This window comes from Fusarium poae, chromosome 4, assembly GCF_019609905.1.
Source record: "Fusarium poae strain DAOMC 252244 chromosome 4, whole genome shotgun sequence".
Lineage (NCBI taxonomy): Eukaryota > Fungi > Ascomycota > Sordariomycetes > Hypocreales > Nectriaceae > Fusarium > Fusarium poae.
Genome location: NC_058402.1, coordinates 1,904,962 through 1,925,281, shown reverse-complemented (window position 1 = coordinate 1,925,281; position 20,320 = coordinate 1,904,962). Strand labels below are relative to the sequence as shown.

General features: G+C 50.9%; 4 protein-coding genes across 4 annotated transcripts; 2 read left to right on the top strand and 2 right to left on the bottom strand.

Moving 5' to 3' along the window:
• Positions 1–50: 50 nt before the first annotated feature.
• FPOAC1_010706 (uncharacterized protein) lies at positions 51–3,028 on the top strand (the record flags this gene model as incomplete). Its single annotated transcript, XM_044855095.1, has 4 exons — positions 51–64; positions 360–2,418; positions 2,469–2,568; positions 2,619–3,028. 4 exons carry the CDS (start codon positions 51–53, stop codon positions 3,026–3,028), a joined length of 2,583 nt encoding a protein of 860 aa, XP_044702408.1.
• Positions 3,029–6,274: 3,246 nt separating this feature from the next.
• On the top strand, positions 6,275–9,907 carry FPOAC1_010705 (uncharacterized protein; the record flags this gene model as incomplete). The annotated part of the gene is made up of 3 exons (XM_044855094.1): positions 6,275–6,513; positions 6,620–9,839; positions 9,902–9,907. 3 exons carry the CDS (start codon positions 6,275–6,277, stop codon positions 9,905–9,907), a joined length of 3,465 nt encoding a protein of 1,154 aa, XP_044702407.1.
• A 1,577-nt stretch (positions 9,908–11,484) lies between these two features.
• FPOAC1_010704 (uncharacterized protein) lies at positions 11,485–15,899 on the bottom strand (the record flags this gene model as incomplete). The annotated part of the gene is made up of 6 exons (XM_044855093.1): positions 11,485–11,811; positions 11,865–12,066; positions 12,118–12,570; positions 12,626–12,957; positions 13,292–13,379; positions 13,630–15,899. 6 exons carry the CDS (start codon positions 15,897–15,899, stop codon positions 11,485–11,487), a joined length of 3,672 nt encoding a protein of 1,223 aa, XP_044702406.1.
• Positions 15,900–17,828: 1,929 nt separating this feature from the next.
• On the bottom strand, positions 17,829–19,467 carry FPOAC1_010703 (uncharacterized protein; the record flags this gene model as incomplete). Its single annotated transcript, XM_044855092.1, has 4 exons — positions 17,829–18,019; positions 18,086–18,898; positions 18,951–19,139; positions 19,221–19,467. 4 exons carry the CDS (start codon positions 19,465–19,467, stop codon positions 17,829–17,831), a joined length of 1,440 nt encoding a protein of 479 aa, XP_044702405.1.
• Positions 19,468–20,320: the final 853 nt, after the last annotated feature.

Sequence of the window (20,320 nt, the reverse complement as noted above, 5' to 3'; positions counted from 1 at the left end):
AGTCACCATTAAATATTACTTGCTGCATCCTGCAGTCAACGTGATTCAAGATGGCACAAAACAGGTATGCTACTTCTCCGGCATTTGACGAATGAGGGACTGTTTCGGCGCCATGGCGGGGTGAAGGCGATGTTTCCTCTTCTTCGGCGATGCGAGCATGTGCTCTCAAGCTTCGGAAGTCGGCCATCCGATATATTGGAAGAATCTGACTGCTGCGTTATCCTACCTCTTGAGACTGTCAATGCGTTCCCTTTAAGGGGTAATCGGCAGGTTTTATGAAAAGGGAGTCAGTTGGCGTCAGCAATTCACCACAAAGTCCAATCAATGAGTTCATCAGATGGATCACTAACAGTATGCAGTATGTACTCCTCTGGGCAGTTCACGAACCCGGGCCCTGCGCCTCGGCCTCCCACAGATCGACCGCGTTTGAACCTAACGCCCAATGCCAACCTTCCAGGAAGCATGGCCAACATGGCTATTTCCCCTATTCGAAGTACTGCAACCTCGACGTACACCGGTTCCACCATTTCCCTTCCGATCGCTCGCCAGCAGTCCAACAACACAGACGGCCTAGGTGGAGTAGCCGTCAAGAAGGAGGGCTGGGCGTCAGTCAAGGAGAGCAAAAACTTCATTCAACCATGGAAGCAAAAATACCTAATCCTCCGCAAAGAGTCGCTCGATTTCCACAAAACCGAAGGCGGCAAAGTTTCTTATACCCTTTACCTGAGAGATGTAGTTAACGTCGGACGAGTCGAAGCCGCCGGTACCATCTTCGAAATCAAACGCAAACCAGATGGTTCGTCCAACAGCCCCGGCGACGACGATGGTCAGACCAAGACCCTCCAGATCAAGGTAAAGAGTGACGATGACTTGTACGAGTGGATTGACTTTATTTATGGCGCTTGCCCAGGTATGGGCGGAGTCAGCAATCCTACTAACTTTTCCCACGCTGTACATGTTGGTTTCGATCCAAAGACGGGAGAGTTTGTCGGTTTGCCACCAGAGTGGTCGAAGCTTCTCAACTCATCGGCAATCACTAAGGAGGATTATGAACGAAACCCCCAGGCTGTCTTCGAAGTCCTCGACTTCTACACCGATCTCGCCAAACGTGCTGAGAACCCTAACCAGTACCCCAGTTTGACACCAACTCCTCCTGCCCAAGGCCAAGGCAACAAACAACTTGGGTATGGCAGTGGTAACTCTGTGGCACCACCTCGACCTGCGCCGCCAGCTCCTTCCCAGCGCCCAGGTTACAATCCTTCTCCTGTCCAACCCAACCCCAATGCCCCGCGCCGTCCTGCCCGCCCTGATGAGCGCCCTGCCCAGCAGGACCAGCAGCAACAATACCAGCAACGTCAACAAATGCAGCAAATGGCTCCCAACTACAACATGTCTCAGGATGCTTTGAGAGAAGAGCAGCGCAAGAAGCAGTTGGAGGCTCAGAGACAGCGTGAGCGTGAGATCGAGGAACAGAACCGACGCGAATTGGAGGCTTATAATGCTTCTCTCCCAAAGACCAAGGTTCCCCTTGCTCAGCAGGAGATTGGCGGTGGCTACAGCTCATCGTCTGCTCAATCTGACCGTTTCAACCCATCACGAGCAGCCCCTCCTGCGCCAAAGGCTTCGCAACAGCAGAGTAACCTTCGAGCACAGCGTCCTGCTCCTTCGCCCCCGACCGCCACCTCACAGCGTCCACCTCTCGCCTCTCAAACTAGTTCTGGTGCTATCCCTACCCAGGCACAGCGAACCCCGAGGGCCGACAACGGCGCTGCAAATGCCCCTCGTTATGCCAACGGAAACCAGTCGCCACAGACTCGACAGCCACAGCAGCAGACACAGGCCTCGCGCCTGCCGGCCCCTGTCAAACCCCTCAATGTTGCGCCCAAGCCCAGCCAAACCCAGCAGCAAGCCGATGGCGTCAAGGCCGCCGAGGCTGCTCTTACCGCTAAGCCATCGCCATCGGAGCGCAAGCAGGACGTCAGGATGTCCACTATGTCCGAGAGTGAGGTCATGGCTAAGCTCAAGGAAGCTGTCTCTAAGGAAGACCCCAACGTCTCCTATTCCAAGCAGAAGAAGATTGGACAGGGTGCCTCTGGATCAGTCTACGTTGCAAAGATTAAGGAGACAGCGCAGGGCATTGCCCGTGATATTCTGCGTGCCCAGGGACCTCGGGCCCAGGTTGCCATCAAGCAAATGGATCTCGCACATCAACCTAGAAAGGAGCTTATTGTGAACGAGATCATGGTTATGAAGGACAGCCGGCACCGTAACATTGTCAACTTCCTAGATGCTTTCTTGCGTAACAACAATGCAGAGCTGTGGGTCGTTATGGAGTTTATGGAGGGCGGTGCTCTCACTGATGTGATTGACAACAACCCTTCGATCTCAGAAGAGCAGATTTCGACTATCTGCCACGAGGTATGTACAGTATCTCAATATGTGTATGCCCACAACTAACGTTTTTAAAGACTTGCAGCGGACTGCAGCACTTGCATTCGCAAAACATTATTCACCGTGATATCAAGAGTGACAATGTCCTACTGGACGCTCGTGGAAACGTCAAAATTAGTAAGTGCGAGTTTAAACACAGCTTGATCTCTGATTCTAACCATCTGCAGCTGATTTTGGCTTCTGCGCCAAGCTTACAGAGACAAAGTCCAAGCGAGCCACCATGGTGGGAACCCCCTATTGGATGGCCCCCGAGGTTGTCAAGCAGAAAGAATACGGTCCTAAGGTTGATATCTGGTCTTTGGGCATTATGGCTATCGAAATGATAGAGTCTGAGCCTCCATACCTCAACGAGGAGCCCCTGAAGGCCCTGTACCTCATCGCAACAAATGGAACTCCTCGACTCAAGAAGCCTGAGAAACTCAGCAAGGAGCTCAAGGCTTTCTTGTCCGTCTGCCTGTGTGTTGACGTCAAGAGTCGCGCTTCGGCCGACGAGCTGCTGGCTCATGATTTCTTGCGCCACGGTTGCCCGCTCAACAGTCTGGCTGATCTCCTGGCTTTCAAGAAGCACGCTAAATAAAGAGCAACAATGATATTTGAGGAGCAGACGTTCATATTCCAGTTCAGTTCGGCATTTTGAGAGAGGTTCGAAAGCAAGGTGGCACATATATCCCTCTGATGATTTTTCTCTCTTGGCGTTTTACGGGCGAAAGTTCTTTGGCGTGTCGCACTTGGCAAATATGTTGTTCTACGCATGTTGACTCTTCGCCTATATGGCAGCAACCAGTCCGAGAGGTCTCATTACGCGATATCGATGATGATGATATGCCATGAAAGATCGGGTAAATACCCAGTGTACTAGGAGTCGGGTGATATGGCAGACTCTTTGGCACTCTTGAACAGGCTGCAGGTGGGCAGCAAGGCCTGCCCGGTCATGAAGCAATAGTGACATTTTGAGCGCAATTGGGAACTATCAGTCGCAGGAGGGTCACTCCGACAGAGCATAATAAAGACAACCTATATAGAGAAAATAAGAGTCGGGATGCCCAACAGTACCCCGGGTTTCTGTCGCATACATAACTCGCATAGGATAAAGTGCAGAATGCTCGATGCGCTTACGGATACATGTAACCATAGTAATTCAGGCATTTCACTTGTCGAACCGTGATACCAGGAATAGAACAATTGACACCTGCTGGCCATGAGGCATGAGCCGGGGGACAGCGGTAAGTGCGGGCCGCTATCTGAAACAGGGCCAAGCGAGAGACGTCGCCCAAACTCGGCTGGCTGATCGATTGATGAAGGGGAGGGGAGAGAGTAAGAGCTACGTTTCGAGATGCTCATGACAACCCCTGAGCCATTGACCGAGATAGTACTACGGGAACTCATACGGTGTATATGTACGGTTAGGGGGCAGAAAGCCAGGGGGGAGAATAATAGGGCTTGTTTCATCGGGAGGCTAAGAGATCCCCCCGACGAGACAATTTGGTTTTGTGATTGGATCTGCTGTTGGTAAGGGGGGGCTCGCAAAAGGTGCGAACTGTCATCAATGCAACCAATGAGAGTTAGTTGTTGTCGGTAGGGGAAACAGGAGAATACATAGTACATCATTGGAGCAGAAGTCGAAGAAGCAATACTGGCACGATAGTACAGTAGCTGCCGCGAATTAGATTGCGATTGCATTGTTTGAGGTTTTGAGCTGTCAAGCTGTGTTTCGTTTTGAGGGCGCCCAATCGAGTGTTGATACCGGGTTAATTGGTTGGATGGGAAGTTTGAAGATATGTGTTGATATTGGACGATGGTTACCCAGTAGTCACACAGTTTAGACTAGACTGAAGCACAAGTCATCAAAGAGACATCAGTAGGTGGCTTGGCAACTCCTTGAATCCTCCTGGATGTTCAGTCTAACGTTGGCAGGTACAAACCCAATTTGTATTCATGGTTGACAGAGTTTCCGATGCACAATGCCGCAACGCTCTCGGGTACGTGCCGACTCATGGAATGATACCCATTTATCATGATGTCGTTATGGGGGGCATGTGGAGAAATGATACATCTACACACAAATGGAACAGACAAAGAAAGAAAGAAAGAATACGTAGTAGTATGAATGAAGAAAATGACACTAGAATAAAGCCATTTATTAGGTCTTCTCAGCAAACAAACCTTGAAAGACTGACTACCTACGATCCAGGCTCGAGAGTTTCAGCAAACCGTTGACGTCTACAAAAGTGGTCACTGTGGAGCTTGGCGAGAATCTTGGTAACTTGATATATACATGTTAATGTTCGTATTCTACAGTACTTACCTAGCAGACAGTCGATGATATGTGTTTCTGGTCCGCTTAAAGCCTCGCTACCCAAAAGTTGCCGAATGTTAAGAAACGGAGAAACTTTATTTAGTATATCTGAGTATTGACAGTTTCACAGCTGTTGTACCCAGAGACATCTCGAACTACCTACCCAACAGACGATAGCTCGGTTCAGTGGCATTGACCACCGGAACAATTGGATTACAGCCCGTGCTGTGGCCTTTTATAGCTAGTCAATTCGTCTCTGCAAGCCCAGGAAGTAGGATCACATAAGCAAAATACACGCGGTTGTTCCGTGACGAATGGACGCGTATACGTATACTGACTGTACAGCCCTGGTAGGTAGATAGGAATGCGCACAGCCTGGCTGCAAGAAGGGAAATCTTTCGACAAGCCCACCAAGATTATTGCTTTTTTTTTGTGAAAAGAGAGAAAGAAGAGAAATTGGACAATATGCTGACCACTTACAACCAACCGTTGAATGATAAAACATGGCATCCATGAGGCTTCTCGGTTCTCCCGCAGAGTACCTACCTACCTACGTAGAAGCAACCTGTCATGGAGGTCCGGGTTCAGGTACGAGCAGGTACAGTGCACACGCTAAGAGCCTGGTCACAGTAGCAGTCTGCCCAGCCTGGTCTGGTCCAGGTCAGGTCAGGGCAACTCGATGCCTTGTTCCGTCCACTAGTTACCTAGTTAGTAGTGTCCTGTACCTGCCTTCAAGGCCCTTCTTTCTAGTTCTCCTCTTCGCACATCGCACATCTCAACTCCTCCTGCTTCCTCCCTCACCCCCCGTTTCGTGCCCCATTCCCCATAATCGCGCGCCTCGCTCGTCTACTTCTCCAGGCCCAGTCGAAAAATCTTCCTTTTTGAACTTCTTCAATGAGGCCTGTATATTCATCATAACTTTGTTTGTGCCCTCTTTCCCCTCCCCCCCGACATTAGTCCCCTTATTACATTCTCTATTCCCTTTTTTGCGCCCTCTCTCAAGCCGCAGGCTCGGACGACGCTCAACGACCACAACTGTCCAAAAATCCACATCAATTGCATTGCATCTTCGCTTGAGCAATAAATTGCTTCGCCCCAGTCGTTGCAGTCTCTACAGCTATTTAGAATCACGACCTGTTCACGGCTAAGGCAGGCCTTGTCCTTGTCCTTCCTCTTTGCACGAGCATCCTTTGTAATACCGGCGGTTCCTGGATTTCTTCCCGTTCGCATCGCGCTCCTTCAATCCAGCCTCCCCGTTTCTGTCGAATACGCTCGAATTAGTGCTTTCCGACGCTTTTACGCCGGCATCTCCTCGTCTATCGTTCGAGGTCGTCCCAACAACAGCTACTAAACTGTTTCCCAGACGATTTCCATCTTGGGACTTGTCTTTTTCCGCCATTAGAAACGACTGAACGTATTGGTCCTTTAGGTGATCAGTCGATCAGTCCCCGCCGAGAATAATAATCAGCTATCCGGCCCGACACTTCCCTGTGTCACCGTCTCATGAGGTCGGCTAGATAATCGATAATGTCAACTTCTAGATCCGAACACTTGACTCTTGGCTACGCCTCTCAGTCTGGTAGTCAACCTCGTTCTGGTTCTCCATCATCCAGCAACTCCCCCATCGATCCTCTGCCGCCTTCCCGATCCCCATTCGGTCTGTCCGGTGGTCTCAACCCTTCAAACAAGATGGCGGGCAATTCGCGATCCGGGGCTGGTTCTCCGTCGCACGACATCCCTGGTGCTAGCCGCCTGTTCTCCAAGAGGTTCGTCTGCCCCAGAAACGTGTTTTCTTGTTCCCCTTATCTCCAGATGACACTTTCTTCTCTGTTTGCCAAAACAGCCTCCGATTACTGTACATTGCTGACATAGGCCTGTCCTACCCCACAGAGCTCGTGAGATTCAGGCTCAGGAAGGTGTATCAGGTATGCCTCTTTGGGGTGGTCCTCCTACGAGCGGCAACTCCACGCCGCTGCGCGAGAACATTCCCGAGTCCCCAACCGATGGGTTCCCCGATTTTGCTCAGCTTCCCACGCCGGACTCGATGCCTCAGACTAGGCGTGCTCGCGCAGGCACAGTGCCCTCTCGGTTCTCTCCTGGGGGCGCGGCTAACGGCATCCCTGGCATCCCTGGCTTAGCTGCCAAGACCAACAGGCCCACGCCAACTCAGAGTCCTTTCAAATCGCCTTCTCCCAATTCTGACGGTCAGGAGAACCCTTCCAACAGCTCGACTCTCCTTTCACGTCTCCGCGCTGGTTCCATGCCCCAGAGGAGCCAGTTTGCCCCGATTCCTGGAACCAATTCGCCCTTTGGACCTTCGATCTTTAGCAGCTGGAACCCCACAGGCGTTGGCCGTGAGAGAGCGTCTACCCTGGCAAGCATCGCCAGTGTTGGCTCAAATGGCCCCAGCTCTCCTGCTCAGTCTCAGTTCTCCAAGGAAGGAGGCGGTGAGTCAGATGTCCATATGAGAACTCTGGATTATCTTGGTCTCGCCGAGACTCCACAACCTCCCCGCGCACAGCTCGCCACTCCTTACTTGGCCAATCTCGACTTCACTAAGCAGGCCAGTCGATTTCGATCTTATTCGGTTAACAACAAGGACAAATATGCCGATGATGAGGACGATTACGAAACTGACATGCCCCTGGACCCTCAATATGTTGCGGCTCTTCAAGATCAGCTAGCAGCTACCAACGCTGCCATTCACAACCACAACCTTGCTGTTCAGGCCTTTGCCAATCAGGCCTCAGCTAACCGACCCCGTGCCCGCACTGCTGGTGTTTTGGATACCCCTGGAAGTCGATTGATGAGAACATACGTGTCTGGCAGCTCTGGCCTTTCCAACCCTGTTGCCTCAGCTGAAATTCGCCTTCAAGACGACAAAGATTATGACGATCTTCCCCAAGCTGTTGCCGGAATCAATCTCGGTAGATCCAACAGCCGCAATGCAGGTCTCCTCAGCGCTGATGAACAGGGCCTTGAGGGTCCTACCAGTGCACTTTGGCTGGGCAGTATTCCTACGTCCACCACTACATCGACTCTGATCGAGATGTTCAAGTCTCATGGTCCTATCCTCTCGGCCCGTGTGCTCACCCACAAGAACTGCGGTTTTGTTAACTTCGAGAGGGTTGAGAGCGCCATCTCTGCCAAAGCAAGCATGAACAGCAAGGAAATCTTCCCCGGTGCTGGCCCCATCCGCATCAACTTTGCCAAGCCGCCCTCTGCGTCCAACACTCCTGGCCATGATGGAGTTTTCCCCTCTCCCAGCCCTGATCCGTTCGCTAAGGGACAGGACAGCGCACAGGGAACAAATGCTACCACGCCTGCTGGCGAAACTCCTTCTGCCTCTGCCTCTACGAACGCGGCCCCCAAAGCTCCTTCTCTCCGCGAGATGACTCCGGATATTCTCGATATTGTGAAGCAATTTGGTGCCACGGAAGAGGACAGGTTCAGAATCTCTCGCAACCTTCAGTCCGCCATCCAATTCAACTCATTTGTTGAGGAGATCCCACCTATTCGTGAGCCTGCTCATACCCGGGTTCACGATGCACCCAAACTCCGGGATATCCGTAAGCGGATTGACAATCAGAGCTTGTCTCAAGCTGAGATCGAGAACATTGCCGTCGATATGCTTCCGGAGATTGCCGAGCTCTCGTCCGACTATCTGGGTAACACAGTGGTGCAGAAGCTATTTGAGCACTGTTCCGACCAGCTTCGTGATGCTATGTTGTCCGAGATAGCTCCTCACTTGGCTGAGATTGGTGTTCACAAGAACGGCACTTGGGCGGCCCAGAAAATCATCGATGTCTGCAAGACCCCTGCCCAGATGTCTTTGATCGTTGAACACATTCGCCCTTACACTATTCCGCTCTTCCTGGACCAGTACGGCAACTATGTTCTTCAGGGCTGCCTCAAGTTTGGTGCTCCTTACAATGATTTTATCTTTGAGACCATGCTTGCTCGCATGTGGGAGGTCGCTCAGGGCCGCTACGGTGCTCGTGCTATGAGAGCTTGTCTTGAAAGCCACCATTCCACCAAGGACCAGCAGCGAATGTTGGCTGCCGCCATCGCCCTGAACAGTGTCCAGCTGGCAACCAATGCTAACGGCGCGCTTCTCTTGACTTGGTTCCTAGATACCTGCACTTTCCCTCAGCGTCGGACAGTTTTGTCACCTCAGCTTGTGCCTTACCTAGTTCATCTCTGTACACACAAGGTTGCCTACCTCACTGTGCTGAAGGTCATCAACCAGAAAGCAGAGGCAGACGCCAGAGACGCCATTCTCCAGGCTTTGTTTTTCACGCCCAACGATCAGGTTCTGGAGGCCATTCTGAAAGATCACCAGTGCGGTGCTACTCTCATCTTCAAGGTGCTTACGACCCCCTTCTTCGATGAGTCTATCCGCAATCAAGTTGTTGAGAATGTCAAGAACGTCCTTGTCAGGATCAAAGCTCAGCCCAACCAGGGCTACAAGCGCCTGATGGATGAGGTCGGCTTGTCGACTCGCAGCGCTGGCAATAACCGTGACGCCAGCACACACGCAGAGCAGCGTCAACGTCCATCTTCTAGGCAAGCTAACTCCAACGGCCACCATCCTAATTCTGCACACTCCAACAAGCCTTTCTACAATTCCATGAACCAGCCAGCCAACCCTCCTGGATTTGACATGCCATATAGCGGCCAACGAAACGAGCCTGCAGATAATGGTGTTTCGGCATTCCCTCAGTTCAACCAGGGCATGATGTACAACACACCAAGTGGTCCTATGCCTGCCAACATGCAGCCAATGCAGTATCAGCAGATGATGAATCGCGGACCGCCGCCCATGAACTACAACTACCCTCCCATGCAGGCTGGATATGGTGGCTTCAATGGCCCTAACCCTTCCGTTGATCAGTATCGCCAGCAGAACATGCCTAACGGAAGCCCTATCCAGCCACCTGTTTCGCAGATGCCTCAGATGCCCGCTGGCCAAACCCCGTTCGCCCCTCCCGGATTCGGCATGGGAATGGGCAACTACGGCTACGGAAATATGGGAGGTATGCCCAACATGGGATACATGCAACAGGAGCAGGGTAACCCTAGAAGAGGTCGCGTAAGACAACCACAGTCTCGCAATGGGCAGCCAAGAAGAGGGGGCTAATCAACTATTCTCAGAGATGATCAAGACGACTGTAGCTTTGCATTGCTTCAGGAGACCCAACCCCGTTGGGCCGATCTCGGCAGGCTTTCTTCCTAGTTTTCAGACAAGTTCATGAACACGACGCCATGAGGAGTTATGGTGTTCTTACTTGGGGCAATACAGCGAAGACACAAGCGTCCACGGCGGCGGCTCGGATATGGTTTGGGCCTTTTGCAACTTTGGATGCCTTGTCCTTTTGCTTCCCCACCTGCTTTCTTGATTTTTTTTGTTCTTGTACTCGCGGGGCTCACCTCAGGCAGGTCTTGAAAGTGTTGGTACCGTGAAGCAAAGATTGAGGAAAAGCAGGATTACTTCTCTACGATTGAACGAACCCGAAAAAACGAAGCAAAGAAATTAAATATTACGCGATTCTATTCAGAGCGACGGTTGACTCTTGGTCTGTTTATTCTTTCTGTGGAGCTCTTTGGGACTCTGCCTGTAGTGAGTCTTTCTTATAGCGGCTTAACGTCAGTCTTGATGAAAGAAACAACGCAATACTTTGGGGAAAGAATGTCAGGGCATTACGAATGATGCCAAGGAAGTTCATCTTACAGCCTTTGCCGAGACCAGCTACACTTTTATGCCATGTCTCACAGGGGATTGTTGTATACTAAAAAAGATTTGCAAGAGCTCTTCTGACGCATCTGCGTCTTGTAGCTTTTTATGACTTAGCAATTGATGTTGTTTATGGAACTTGATGCCAAGAAGATTAGTGATATAAAGAAGTATACTATCATCCAGGTTATGAACATCATAGAAGTATCATCTGCCGAATACAGTATTAACATTGGATTTCACATCGATCGATCTGGCTCGAATTTAAAGTGATTAAATCATGTGTTGTCTCCTATTCATTTCGGTACCGTACTCGTCGCATCTACCTCTGTATCCCTCCCTTCCTTCTAGATAGCTGATTCGATCAGTCTCTTTCCACGCTATGCCTTGCCTACTTCCAACTATGATACAACAAAGAGTAATAAGAGCGCAACGCACCTGGATGCTTTGGCATCCCGCTGCATACTTCCTGCTACTGAGCTTTCGCCACAAGGGCGAAACGAGGGTCATTTCGTGCATGATATAGTGTCGAAAAGGGACAAAGACGTAATAAGGGCACAAATCAAACGGTGATGATTGATTGTTTGATGAGATTGGGAAACGACGCTCGCAGCGAAGGGTGGGTTTGGCCGGCTTTGATGCGGCAATGCCCGGAAAATGAGATAGTAATAACAAGGACGAATCGATTGACAGAAAGCATCCAGAAATCTCTATAATCGTGGACCGTGATTCAAATAGCAAAATCCTCCGAACTCCGGCGATCTGTAGTCAAAAGGGTCGCGCGAAAAGAAGATAGTTAAGTAATAGCCGAGTCGTCTTGGTAGTGAGCTTGCATGAGTGCACGCGAAGCTACAGAAATTCGTACAGAGGGGCTTTTCCCTCCGTGAAATAGAATGGGGGTTATGGCTTAGTTAAATAAAGTACCAATTTGGCAGGATTATTAGAAACCACAATTTACTCTCACAGAGCGACAGAGTTCGGTCTTCGAAGTGAAGGCCGTTGTTCAGTCAAGGTCCATGGAGCCTTCAGCGTGGTCAAAAGTGGAGGGAGGAGTAGGTTCAGTAACTGGAAGTGCCGTAACCTTGTCGAGCGGCTCAGCAATGGCGGAGTCCTGAGGGGAGAGAATGCTTGGTATGGCATCCTCATTTAGTATGGTAGCGGAAACGCCGCCAGGCTCCCCAAGGAGCTGTCGAATATGGCTTCCCATGGCGTCCATCTGAGTAAGAAGAGCACGCAGACTGCGCTTGTCATTTTCTGTCAAATGACCAGCGGAAACGTTGCTGGCGTCTGTCTTTGTCATAAGCGACAACACACTAGGATCAGCGGCATCCTATCGATTGCTTATCAGTAACATATACGAGGGAGTGAAATGCTGGAACTCACCAGTAGGGCCGTGACCAGTTGGTCGACGCCGTCTGACTTGCGCTCCTTGAGACTAGTCAATGTTAAAGCTAACTGCATTTCATCCACGCTTCTCTGCAGCTCAGAACCTGCAAGAGGTCGGTTAGGGTCTCTTCCAGGCGGGACATGTACCCATCTGGGCTCATCGCGACGGGGACCGTAACCAGCATGTTGACGACGTAGTCTACAATCATTATTAGCATGCAATTATTTCACGTAAAGTGTATATACTCACTGCTCAATAAAATCAAGAACAATGCCTTTCGCCGGTAACTTGTAAGCTCGGCCAAACGATTCGGGATCCGGCCAGCCAGAGTTGTTTGGCATTTCAGATTCGGACTCATCGCTCCAATCCACCTCGATATGCCCGTTGTTTTTGATACCGCGTGATAGGGCTGGCACAATGGTCTGGGCTCCCTTGATTTTGCGGAAACGGTGAGCTGGTGCAAGTGGACGGACATCGGCCATAATCTCTTCCGGGTGTAGAGGGCACTTCCAGTTCTTGAGTACGGGTGGAACAGCAAGAGGAGGATCCAGGCAGTCAATATGCCAGTAGAACGGACAGACACTGCACGGAATGATAGCTCGCACATCTGTGGCAGGCTTTTGACAGCCGTGGCAGAGTACTGCCTGCCCTTCATCACGTTGCTTAAAAAAGTCTGGCAACTCTTCGTAGCCATTCTTTTTCCTGAAATATTTGTCAGTACATACTAACGAATTTTGTTTAAACCACTACTACTCACTTGGCTGTCTTGGAAGCAATGACTTCCTCGTAATCGCCGTCGGCTGCTGCTTTGACGCCCTCAAAGCGGGTCTGTAATTTCTTGGGGAGGCTGAAGGCGCGAGGTATGCTCTTCTCCAGGTTGGTGAGAGCAGCGGCAAAAACACCCTTGAAGGCGGGCATGCGCGAGGGGTATCGCTTGTACAAACACTCGTTGCAGAACCATTCGTCAGGAAGATGATCCGAGGGTATCATTCCCACGCATTCAAAGTGGAATGACCGCGGGCATCCATCGCAGCAAACAACATCTCCGGCAGCACCGCATGCAGAGCAATCTTCATCATTGTCCGATACCTAGATAAGGGGTGTCGAATTAGTCAAACATGCTCGTGTCCGTTATATTCAGTTCAGCATGCGCTGCACTTCGCGTTTCAACCCGTCCTAGTTGCTGATTCAAATGCTGGGGGCTGGTTCGGAAAAGCGGATCTTCGGGGGCCACGAGAAATTACCCCGTTGGTGATCCTGGCCCGACGTGACAAGGCACAGCACAAATTTGGCCACCATCTGGTGAATTTCCGAGCAAAGTCCATGATATCGAGTTATTTCGTATATGCGTGGCCAGTTCAACCCAAGACGGGTTTTTGCGCGTTTGGGAGAGATGGAAATAGTGAACAAAGAAATAACATACCTGTTCCTTGGCTACACCGTTGATGGAAGGGGATTCTCCCAAGGGCCGAGGCACTCCAGCAGCGGTTCCGCCTCGCTTCTTAATGGGACTAGAATGAAGACATAATTAGCATGATCTCGAAACGGGAGTGTCAAGGGAAAAAAGCATGTTCTCAACATCAGATGCCGGTCGCGAGTGATGAAAAGATCAATCCAGATGTATGGGCATCCGTGACATTTCATGAAACCAGGAGTCTCTTCAAAACCATGAGAATCATGGCATTCCGATGATGACCATGTTGCTTTTCACGATGGGGGCGATGCAAATGGTGACAAGATGATGACTTGGGTGTGACTTACGATGACTTGACACGAAGGCCAGTTCTCGGCTTCTTGGGGGGACGTAGCGTGGGCGTTGCAGCCCGTGATCCTCCGGCCGAGCTGTCCCTCTCATCGCGCTGGAAAGACCACGCAACGGGAGATACGATGGGATCAACCTCATCGTGGGGTCTCTTGCTAGCCGACCGTGTAGACCTCGTCGTCGCCGTGGAAGCAGCAGCGGATTGACGCGTCTTCCTCGTCGATTTTGCGGGAGTCGTGAAGAGCTCCTCGTCGATTTCTCCTCCACGAACAGAACTTTCCTGGGCCATAACACTGTTGGCAAACTTTTGCGCATCGCGCCTCCGGTCCCAAAATGCCTCGTCGTTATCATGACTGACACGAGCGTCATCAGCAGGGGCAGATGATGCCTTGTTCTTTGCTGTCTTGGACTTTGTAGGCAGGTTGGGAAAGATTTGGGCAGCAGGAACCCTTCCTGGCATACTGGCGTCGGCACTCACGCTGATGGTCGCACTTGCGGGTGCATCAGCGTTAATATGATTGCTGGTGCTGGTTTTGATGTGAGTGTGAGTGTTGGTGTTTGAAGTGGGAATGGTGGGTGATGATGGCTGCTGCTTAGTAGACTTGTTCGCCTTGGTACCGGCCTTGGTCTTAGGCTTGTTCTTGTTGCTGGTAGTGGTACTTGTCTTGGAGGCGACTGATTTGCGGCGGGTGGTGATTGGCCGAGGTTTTGGCGCATCACTGGAGTCGGGTCCAGGTGGTCCAGGGCGACCTGTACCCCCTCGACGAACTGGACTGGGGCTGCCCATCATGGCCTCAGGCGACGACAGGCTGAGAGCTGATGAGAGAGATGAGTCGCTCGAGGCTGAATCTCGCCTGTTTCGCTTACGCGAGGGTGTTTGAGGTGGGTTGTCTGAAGACATTTTTCGTGGTGTGTTGCGGGTTGACTGAGCCTGTGTTTGTGTTTTGGCTTTGGCATGAGATGGGTGAGAAGAAGAAGAGTGAGTGCGAGAATGTGATGTCTTTGCCCTCTTGGCAGCTCGAGCTGGTGGGTTTTGATTGCTCTCTTCTTTTTCCTCCTCTTCGTCGACAAACTGCTCCTCGGTCTCAACATCTGTCTCAATGTCTGCAACCTCGACCACTTCTTCCACTTGATTGTGAAGCAGCAACTTGCTGTACGGTGCTGCCTTGGGTTTGTGAGGAGTGAATCTGCTGTTGGTGGTCGGAGGGATAAAATAATAGCATCCTTGGTTGTCCTTCTTGCCTTCCCGCTTCTTCTTTTCCATTTGTTTAGAAAATTTGCGCATCGTAGTCTCATCTGCCGTTTGTGTGAAGACGTCCTCAATCATGGCAATGAACTTGGGATCACTCGACTTTTCGTCGTAGAGGGTCCGCAGCGCCCACGCGGTCGGGTATCGGTAGTGTTTGAGAGCCTCGTCCACTGCAGCCTCAACGACCTTGTCTGCAAATTCTTTATCTTCGGGTTCCACAGGTTCAGCTGCGTGAATGGTCGCTTCTTCTTTAATTGCGTCCGCCTCCACCTCCACGTCTTCTTCCTCTTCCTCTTCGGAATCCTTGATAACGTTTGTGATTTCTACTGTGGCTGCTGCTGGCGTGTCTGCCTTGATTCCCTTCTCGGATCCTCTGCGCTCTTTTGTCCCCTTTGATGCTGGCTTAGTCACAATAGAGCTCTTATGGCCGGTTGAAGAGCGCCGCGTCCGCTTTCCCAGAGATACACGACCGGATTGGCGTCGTTTTGGTCGACTCGGATCGTAATCTTCGTCGTTCTCGTCGTCAGCTGCTGCGGCTGCGTCTCTGAGGACAATGGAAACCCTCCGTGGCGGTGTGGGAGGCAGGGTGACAGGTGGAGGGGAAGAGTTTGCCGCTCTCGCCGTAATCGCAACATCCGTCTCCGCCTCCACATCCGCGTCCACGTCAACATCCACCGCTGAGTCGGTCACGGTGACGAGCGCTGCATTTTTGGCAGCACTTGCCCCTGAAGGCCTCAATATAATTCTCTTGACGCCAGACGTCGTCTCAGGCACCGTCTTCTTGGGTTTTGGCAGACTTCCCAAAGGGGCCATGTTTTCGACCACGCCGTAGCGCACCAATCCATCATCCTCGAAGCTCGCCTTGCTCTGCACGCTCGGCTCCAACCAGCGTTGCATAAATGCTCTTGAACTCTCGGTCGCCCCCTTAGACGCGTCGAGGACTCCGTTCCATTTGGTATTTTGTGATTGCGCAGGACTAGAATAACGGGATCGTGTAGCGCGGGTATTTGACGAAATCATTGTGTTGGGTTTTGGCTTGCCTGTCCTGGGGGGGGTCTGGCAGCCTGCGTTATGCGTGCGCCTCTCTCTACTTGTGCCAGTTGCCGTGAAACGGGCTCTCTAGGCCTACTGGGGAGATAGTGGTTAGCATGAAAGTTCAAAAGTAGATAGGGGGTAAAAAATGTAATTTTTATACTTTTCTTTTGGGAAGCAGCATGAATTACTGCCGTATTATCGCGTCTTTCAAGTTGGTGGACGCGGGTTGTTGAAGAGTGAGAGAGGGTGGGTTGCTTTTCGTTGCAGGTTGAGACTCGGCTTTTGCTCTGTTCTGCTTCCTCGCCTCGACTTGAAAGACAGGACCCATACCCAGTGTCAGTGCATGCATCGGAGCTGACGGCGCGGGTCGGACAAGGAACAAGGGGGGCCAAGGCAACCCAAGAAGTTGGGAAAAAAGAGTTTCTAGCACCTGGTAGTCTTTTCTTCTTCTTTATTTTGCTATTCTCTAGTGGGCTGTGCTGTAGCTGACGGTCATGTAGCTATCAACAGCAGTTGTCGGCTGTGGGAGGTACCTATGACCCAATGTTGACGGCAGCTAACTAGGTAATAAAGTATCCCTTCTTTCAGTGGTTCCCGTAGCACCTGGGGCCTCGATCCTCTCCCTACCTAGGTACCTGGGTTGGCTGACTTTACTCATTTACAAGTGTTGAACCCCGGCTACCTGCCTTCTTTTCTCCTTTCTCTTTTCCTTTTCCCTATCAAAACTTGTTTATCTTTCTTTCATCTAGGTTGTGTCACTTAGTTCTTGACGGTTCATCTTTTCACTCATTCTTATTAGAGTTGCCAGCACTTTGGGTAATTTTGAGCAAGCTTCAACGCTAATAGGGATGGGAGCTCTTCAGTCCTCATCCATCCATCCATAGCTCACTCCCATAGCAACCATTGCAATCCACTCACTAGTAGTAGATCAAGGCCACCATCCATGCTGCAGAATCTAAGGTAAAGTGGCTTGGTAACTTCTACACTGTTAGTTTGTTACTAAGCCAAGTCAGGTATCTTCCATCTTCTTGAAGAAAAATATTGTTGGGTTGGGTTACCAACGCATGATACGAATAGGGGTTACCTCTGGTCACCTCTGCGGTCCATAGTTGCACCCTAGAAATATCTCGTCATGAAGCCACTGTGACGGATAAATTACGAGGGGAAACAGTCTGAAAATGCTGGTTTATCGGCACTGGGCTACTGGTGTTGTGCTTGGATTGCCCAACAGCGTCCTCCTGGTTGCGTTGCAAGTCACAGTAACTTACCTACCTTAGGCAGCCAAGTCCAAGTCACCGACTAATTGGTTGATGACTGACATTTGCCTGTCTGACTTTGCTCTCCACATTCTGTTGCCTACCACGCACCTTTTTTTCGCAGTCCTTGTGCAGTCAGGGGGCCTGCGCCATGAGCAGACGTCCCGCATTGTGATTGACGCCGAGTTGGTCACCAACCCTGGGCAGGCAAATGCAACTACTGTTGGTAACAGTCATGCTGGCTTGCTGCGACCATCGCCCACCCTCGTACCATCCTGCGAGTCTTGGCTTTCCCGACGAATTCCTATGTTCAATGGATGCATCACGAGCAAGTCGCCTCAGATTTGAATCACAAATGCATTCATAGTTGATCAGTATCAGGCTGTGTGATATTCATATATATCTTTCTGGTCGCTCTACACCACCTGATCAAAACGGCCGATGTCGGGTTTGGTGATTCCAGTCGTCCCTTTCAGCCTTCCAACAGTTTTCCTATGAAGATGTTTTCCTTCATGTATATGGCCCATCCAATGGTGGTAAAGTCGTTGGCCCAAACTGCCGATATGCATTCTCCGTAACTCGCGTTTCTGGTTTTCACCAGTCCTCGGATCCTTGGTCTTTCCGCACCTCTTCAACGCATCTTTTAATGTCGTATACTTTACTCTTCGTCACCCTCCTTCTTGGCTGCCTTCTTCTTGGGCTTGCTCTTCTTCTTGCCAGTGTTTCGGGCAATAGGCTGCTCCAGGATCTTGAGAATCTCCTCGTCCTCGATCTTCTTGTCGGTCTCGTACTTCTCAAGGTCCAGAGGGGGAGGGCCACCCAGCTTGGTAATACCATTCTTGGTAATAGCTGGACTTTATGTCAGTATCAACTGTCGTAATGTACCTTATATTTATTAGACAAATTATTACTCACCAAAGGTTGTAAGATATCGGGCAACAGGAGAGTTGTCCTTGTCGCCAACGAGCTCGTATTGGCGGAAGACATTTCCTCGGACACACTCGACGACACCAGACTTGGCATCACGCTCATCCTCAAGCTGTCGCAAGCTGAAGGGGAAGGTACCGAACTTCTTCTGGACTTCGTTGAGGATCTTACGCGAAGTAGGTCGCTTCAGACCATAAGTCTGGTTGGTGCGGCGGTGAAGGGTGGCACGCTGGTCAATGGACTTGATCTTGCCGGAGCCCAGACTGACACCGACCTCAACACCCCAAACCTCACCAATCTCGGGAATACCCTCACCCTTGGAGCCTTCTGAAGGAGAAAGGACGATCTTCTTGCTACCTTCGATCTCGTTGTGGTCGAAGAGCCACGAGGTGGTGCTCTCGACAATGTTGACATCGTAGGCCTTGGCAATCTTCTCCAGTAGGCTGGTGATCTTGGCCTGTGTAGGGGCTTTCTGGGCAGCAGCCTTGGCCTTCTCCTCGTCGGAGCCTTGGGCCAACAGACCAGGGGGGATCATCAATCGCATGAGGGCCTCGTTGACGTAGTAGTTGGCAAGGACCAAATCGGCAGTGCGGCCAGTGATCTTCTCGCCAGCCTTGTCTTCGGGTGTAGCGATGACGGTGTCACAAACAATGGAACCGAAACCGTCGATCTGGGCGCCAAGCTGGATCTTGATAGCCTCGCCATCCTTGATCTCGGTGCCGGCCTCAGCCTCGTCGGAGGTGAGAGGAGTGTAGGGGGTGACGTAGGACGAAGGGGAGACGGTGGTGGGGTGAGAGAAACCTTTTCGGCGGCGTTAGCTATGTCATTGGGTTCAAACTCGTGTAGGACGAACCCTTGTTGATCTTCTTTCCTCGGTAGACCTTGGAGATCTCTTCCTCGAGGAGCTTGTCTCCCTGCTGGCAGAGATCGACAATCTTGGCTCCAGGTACGACGAGCTTGGAAACCTCAGCAAGGACCTTCTCAGAGATCTGAGCGGCGGTCTTGTACTTGGTGAGGGTATCTGGGTTGGCCAGAGAGTAATCTGAGGACTTGTGTCAGTATGTCAGAGCTCAATGCAGTGGTTTTTTTATGCTGGATGAGGCCATCGTGGGGCATTGCAGACGAGGGCGTTGGCAAGAGTGAATGGGTTGGTTTGCTGTTATGGCGGGGCAGCAAGTGAGTGGTGATGAAGTAACGAGGGGTAGCAGCACCAGCACCAGCACCAGCACCCGATTGTGCAGTGCGGCCATGTAACTGAGCTCGAGCTCGAACTTGCCCGTGGAAGCAGGAATATCGAAGCTCATGTGCATTTTGGTCCAGGACTTGACTTGGGAGAAAGACTTACCGACTTCCTTGTTCTCCGACGACATGGTGGGCAATTTTTCTGTTTGACTTGGTTGGGTTAAAAAGTGAAGAACTACAAATGCCGGGGCAATGTGGATGAAAGCTCGAGTAGGTCAGTCGCACAGAATCAGAATGGAATGGAATAGGTCAGGTAACTGAGCCAGTGGGTTTTACGGCTGGAATGGGAAGTGGGGATTGAGCTGGAGGGCTTCGACAACAGGGTTTTGATGTTAGTACGTTTGGTGGAGGGGTTAGTCTACTTGATCGAACTCTCGACTCGATACGAGAAAGGGAAGAGAACCTTAAGAGTGTCGTGTGTGTATACCAGTGTAGAGGGCTATATATTCTACCAGCACCATAACACTCTAACTTTTGGTCATATTGTTATCTACTTGTATGAGACATTATGTTTTACTTTTCGTTGCCAGGCTTAGGTACCTGTTATACCATTCCGAACTCTACCTCTCTATTATAAGGTACTCTAATAGTAGAGTCGTCGATTTGAGTGTAGTTAGTAGTTACCTACCTACGTACCACCCAGTAAATAAAGATGGATATCCGTGTCGTGTGGGCAACTAACAACCTTTGTGCGCGCAACCAAGCGCCACATGCTCATGCATGATCCAAGATCTCGCAAAAGTCTGGTATGTAACTATTGCTCCATCTCATGCAATTGAGTGATGAGAGTCATACATTTACGCCTCTCATTAAATACATACCTATTCATCGTTTCACTTTCCCTCCATCCAAGCCTGTACCACTGTTGATAACCCACAAGGGACAAAACTGTATTGTTAGTGCCCGGTCTTCATCCAGCCCTATTCCATCTTGGGCGTTCGGTCGTTCCTTGCTGGTACCTTTTGAGGCTACCCTACACTT